Source organism: Mus caroli, chromosome 10 (genome assembly GCF_900094665.2).
Source record: "Mus caroli chromosome 10, CAROLI_EIJ_v1.1, whole genome shotgun sequence".
NCBI classification, from domain to species: Eukaryota; Metazoa; Chordata; class Mammalia; order Rodentia; family Muridae; genus Mus; species Mus caroli.
Window position 1 is genome coordinate 109,028,552 of NC_034579.1, and position 6,000 is coordinate 109,034,551.

Consider the following 6,000-nt stretch of genomic DNA (forward strand, 5'->3'; position numbering starts at 1 on the left):
GTGTAACTGAACTTTACAACTCTTAGCACCCAATGGCAAGCTGGATTTTCTGGGAGATACCATGCATATGCCTGGTGGTGCTAGGATCAAGGAAGCTGCTTTTGAACTTCCACACCTCCATTATTTTGAAGATCACCCCCCCTCCAAATGTCCACTACAGTCTATGAACATAAGCCAATATGTTTGTCTCTTTACTCCAAATAGGGCTACAGTGGTAAGGAGAAAGCCTTCATTGCCACCCAGGGCCCCATGATCAACACTGTGAATGACTTCTGGCAGATGGTGTGGCAAGAAGACAGTCCCGTGATTGTGATGATCACGAAACTCAAAGAGAAAAATGAGGTACGAAGCTTATCCCAGTCCTGAGTGTTATACACGTTACTTCTGTCATAGGAGAGATTTGGACCAAATGAGATGACCATGTACTTACAAAATGTTTATATAAGATGGGCAAAGGCATCAAATGACAAGGTCACTTTACACCTCTAGCAAGTGATAATCGGTACTGGTCCAGGAGTGACAACCTTCCTCCAGGCAGGTTAACGTATATGGTATACATGTATCTCATTTGCACACATATATCTCAATAAAAAAAACATGAAGGGCAAGGAAATAAAAATTATTACAAAACAGGTAATTTTTATTTATCAACAGGTACCATTTGGTTTATTGGCACTTGTATGTATCAGTAAATAATGAAGCAAGATCCCTTCTGTGGGTAATTTTAACTTCCTAGTGGGGGAAACACAATGAATCTGTTAATAACTGCATAGTGGAAGAGACAGATGCTGTTGGATGCTAACCAGACCAGAATAAGGGAGTGGCCTGTCCTGGGCAGTGGGATGAGGGAGGGATGGTGACAACATGAAATGGGGGGAGGGAGGGCAAGTAGGGACTTGTTAGGAAAATGAGGCTGAAAGAAACAGTGGAGAGAAGTAATAAAAATCAAATAACTTTTCTAATATCCTTATAGCAAGAAATTCAGTGTTAAAGCTGTGGCCCAGTTCTTCCTCCCAGTCCCATGCTCCCAGAAATAAGACCCAGACTCAAAATATATTTACAAATACCATGGCCCTATAGCCAGGCTCTTCTCTGATAGAATCATAACTAAAACAACCCAATTATTTTAACCTACATTTTGCCACATGATCCATCTCTTCATATCTTCCCAGGTGACTTTTCCCAGAATCCTTTCTGCCTCCCGGATGTCCCACCTCTATTTCCTGCCTAAACAATAGGCAGTAGACTTTCTAATTGACAGGTGACATAGCTATACAACACACAAGATACTCACTCTATAATCCAAAATCCAGACAAAGGTAGATTTATTTCCACACTGGCCATCTTCTCTGAGGATTTAGCTTGTAGAGTGACTTAGTCTCTATTTTACATCTTTTTTTTTAATTTTTAATATTTTTTATTACATATTTTCCTCAATTACATTTCCAATGCTATCCCAAAAGTCCCCCATACCGCCCCCCACTTCCCTACCCACCCGTTCCCATTCTTTTGGCCCTGGCATTCCCCTATATTGGGGCATATAAAGTTTGCAAGTCCAATGGGCCTCTCTTTCTATTTTACATCTTAAGGACAAACTTGAGTGGTTCCTGAAGGCCGCCATCCCTGGTGCTGCTATGTGTGTCCGCCATCTTGCTGAAATAACTGATACCTTGACTTCCCTTAATGTTTGTTTTCCTGCCAAAATTATTACGCCATTTAGGAAAACTCAGATTTCTCTCCTTTATTCTTTTTCTTTTTCTGAGTTGTGACTTCACACGCATAATTCCACAACTACTTGAGAGAGTCCAAGCCCACAAAACTTAAAATCTTTTAAAAGCTTGCTGTTTTCTTCCTCCATTTTTGCTATAATAAATGAACTATGCCCTAGAAAATAGTCTGCTTTTACCAACAGAGGAAGCTCTATGTGCTGTTCTCCATGTTTCTGTGCATCTGACATGAAGCCTAGGATGGCACGGTAGAAATAAGCCCCACCGATCGTCTCGACCTTTGTGCATACAGCCTGTTGACACGTTAACTCACTGGCCATCCGTGAACAGCTCGTTAAGGTGCATTTTCAGCTTTGTGGTAGAAAGGATTCTCCAAGTTTCAAAGGTGTATCCTCTAAATGTGCACATCTGTGGATGGATGAATTTATATAACATATGAGTGTGGAGAATTTATATATTATGGTAGCTGGTTCCACTACAACCCAAGTTCACTGGGCAAACTATGGGCACACAGAGCAAACCTTCAAAAACCTAAAGGGATTTCCAAAATGTAGTTCAAAATTCCAAAAACAGAGAAGTATGGATCTCTTATGTGTTAGTGACCTGCAGGAGTGAGAGACAAGCCTGGGCTTGCAGGAGCCGGAAATTACAATGTGAGCTCCTGCAAGACCAGGAGCCAAGGTGAGCCACCCAGGTGAATCATCTGTCTGCCAAAATAAGTCTCTGAGAGCAAATTAATTTGTCCAAATCTGGCTTTCTTATTTTGATTAAAAACCATCCATTGATTATTCAAAACTGGGGAAGCTCAGACCTTAAAAACCAGAAAATGCCAGGAGGAGCAATCAGCATGGCCTAGTTAGCATCGTTCTATGCACTTTATAAAAACAAAAGCAACAACTTGTAATAGATTATCTATTGCGTGTGTGTGTGTGTGTGTGTATTCATTCACTATGTGTGTATCCATTCTAGAACTATACATATACCTCATAGAACTTCCAGAAATTAAAAAAGAATCAACCAAATATGCACTCACAAGTCAAAATTATGAGACACAGAAGTAAATAAAGCAAATAAATAAGAAAAAAAATCAGAAGAAACAACCAAGTACATCCACAAGAAGTTAAAATATCAGAAATTTAAAATGTGGGATTTACTAAAATACGGCAGCATGTAAAACAGAAAACAAATGTCTGAGAAAGTAACTTGTTTGTTAGTACACACAGACACACACACACAGAGAGACACACATACACACACAGACACACACACACACTCATAGACACACCACACACACTCACAGACACACCACACACACAGACACACCACACACACAGACACACCACACACACACAGACACACCACACACAGACACACCACACACACAGACACACCACACACAGACACACACAGACACACACCACACACACACACCACACACACAGACACACACACAGGCATACCACACACACACATACACACACACACACACCACAGAGAGAGAGAGAGAGAGAGAGAGAGAGAGAGAAGATTTGCAGTCAAACCAACTAAAAGGCTCCAGAAGTAAATAAATATAAGACACTAAAGACCTTCCTGAAGGTAGAACTAAAGAAATTACTCAAGTTACGATAAAAACATGGGGGCTGTTGAGACTGGGGGGGGGGCAAGCTTAATGTCACAGAAGTTTTAATTGCTGCATTAGAAGAAGAGGAAAGCAGTAATATTTGTAGAAATAACAGCGTGTGAGTAACAGCTCATGAAAGACTCAAGCCTCGTACTTGAAAATGTACAATATATCTCAGGCTGGATGAGAAAAAAATATCAACAGCCAATACATCCGCGAAGCTCGAAGGCACCAATGAGATGACGTTCACAGCCAGGGGAACTAGCACAACTTCCCAGTAGCATCAAGGAAATACAGAGACAGACAGACAGACAAATGTACATGGATGGATGGATGGATGGATGGATAGATGGACACACACCTACTCCAGAGAACACTGACAACTCCAAGACCAGCAAATGTATCAGTAAGGTTTAAAGGTAGGAAACATTTCACACAAGAACTAAAGAGAACACAGGGCCAACAGACTTTGTCAAAAGACCTATGTAAGAGATACTGAGTAAAGAAGCTTAATGCAGAAAAAAGGACTCCTGGTCAGGAGGGGGGGATCCTAATAGCCTGAATTTATTCCCCAGAACCCACAGTGCAAGAGGGAACTGATTTCCAAAGGTTGTCCTCTGACCTCCATGTGTGCATGCCCACACTGACATACACACACACATACATACATACACACACACACACACACACAGACAGACAAACCAAATAAAATACTTTTAAAAGGACCCCAAAGTAATAAAAAAAATAGTAAGCCAACAACATAAGTCATGGAGGTAGAGATAAGACTCGGGACAATCATGAAAGTAAAGACCTAATAACAGAAATTACAATGGATAAATAATTCTCATGATATGGTTGGTGTCTTAGAACACATTCATATCCTGTATTTTGTTCCCTTTGTTCTTTGAATATTCCACACATTTGTACAATCTATACTGATCACATCTACCCCACTGCTATCTCTCTCCAGGTTCCCTAGCGCCTGCCTAACCCAGCACTTTCAGGGCAGGAGCTAAGGTTGATAGTCAGAGAGCATTGTTTAAAAAATATTTTATTTATTTACATTTCAAATGCCCGCCTTCCCGGTCCCCCTCCACAAACCCCCTACCCCATCCCCCATCCCCCATCCCCTTCGCCTCTAAGGGAGATCATATTTTAAGCATTGTAGTTACCTGAAGCATTTCAGAAAAAACTTACTATGAGCAACTGGGACCATGTCAAAGCCCTAGTGAATGGCTGCCCTTCATTAACCCCAACACCATGGCTGCCATTCTCCCAGAACTGCGCAGGGTCCTATGTTAAAGTGCTACAGGGTTCCTCCCCTGGGGGTGCAAGAGAGAACTTCTTTGCAAGTTTAATTTCTTGGTACCATTCTCAGATTCCACTGTGCCCACAGGAGAACTGTGTGGGTCTGGGGTAAGCTAGGATACCTTTTCAAAAATAATTCTCATACTGAATTGTTGTTGAGGATTTTGTTTTTCTCTTTGGCTGCAAATTCACATGGAGATGTACTTTATTGGGTGGTGTTGTTGTTGTTTTTACCGTTTGGTCTCTTATCCTTTTTTAATCTTTGAGATACACTCCCAGGGACATGAGAATGGAGTGTGTTATATATTTACTGTATAACCTGCTACTTGTTTATTTCCTGTAGGCAGTCATAATTCCAAAAGTGCATGACATGTTTTTAACCATCCCTTCACTGTTGAATTAAAATAAAATTCCTTCATGCACAGGCTCCTCAAGGATACGCATGTAATATCATATAGGAAACGCTAATGTTTTACAGAGCAAAATAACACTGAGAAGCCTGCTCTAGAGGAATATGCTGCAAGTCCACACCACCAGGAAGATGCCGGTTACTGAACACTGGCCAGCTCTCAATTGTGTTCGGTGTCATTGTTTAAAATAGACAAACCTCATTTCCTCCAGAGAATGCAGAGGCGGACGTATCTTTAGAAGTTCCCACGCTTTATATGTTTATAACTGTTTACTTTCTAACAAATACAGGCGTGCATGATCACCATCTTCTTTTTAGCAATCCCAATAATCTTTTATTTTTTACAATGTGGGAATAAACAAAAAAAATAATAAAAATAATCTAGAACTGAAAAATAAGTTCTTATAATGAAAGAGACCTAGCTGCAGGCAATTTTGAGTTCCTTTTTTTTTTTAATGAATCTCAACATGGAGAGAATTCCTTATGTAATAGAATAATACTGAAAACAGTGTTCACATTCTTTTAACATGAATTACTGTATTCCTAGAAAGTATAACTGTAATCGAAGGATCGAAACAGGCAGGTGAAGGAGAGTATAGGTGGAGCTCAGGGTGGGTGTGCTTGCTTAGACTGTGTAGAGCCTGGGGATTCAGGATCTAGGAAGAAAGAAAGGAAGAAGGGAGAGAGGGAAGGAGGGAAAAAGAGGGAGAGAGAGAAAGAAAGAAAGAGAAATACAGAAGACAGACAGAAAGAGAAAAAGAAAAGAAAGAGCAGAAGGAAGAAAGAAAAAGAGGAAGAAAAGAGAGAAAGAAAGAGAGAGAAAGAAAGAGAAAGAAAAAGGAAGAAAAGAAAGAAAGAAAGAAAGAAAGAAAGAAAGAAAGAAAGAAAGAAAGAAAGAAAGAAAGAAAGGAAAAGGAAGGAAGGAAGGAAGGAAG

General features: G+C 40.3%; 1 protein-coding gene across 3 annotated transcripts in view; it reads left to right on the forward strand.

Annotated features, from left to right (window-relative positions):
- The window catches only part of Ptprr (protein tyrosine phosphatase receptor type R), a 247,876-nt gene that overhangs the window by 210,522 nt on the left and 31,354 nt on the right, over positions 1 to 6,000 (forward strand). For all 3 annotated transcript variants that reach the window (XM_021174212.2, XM_021174213.2, XM_029482860.1), the window contains one exon: positions 205 to 342. In XM_021174212.2, coding sequence (XP_021029871.1) covers positions 205 to 342 — 138 coding nt within the window. The remainder of the gene's footprint in view (positions 1 to 204; positions 343 to 6,000) is intronic.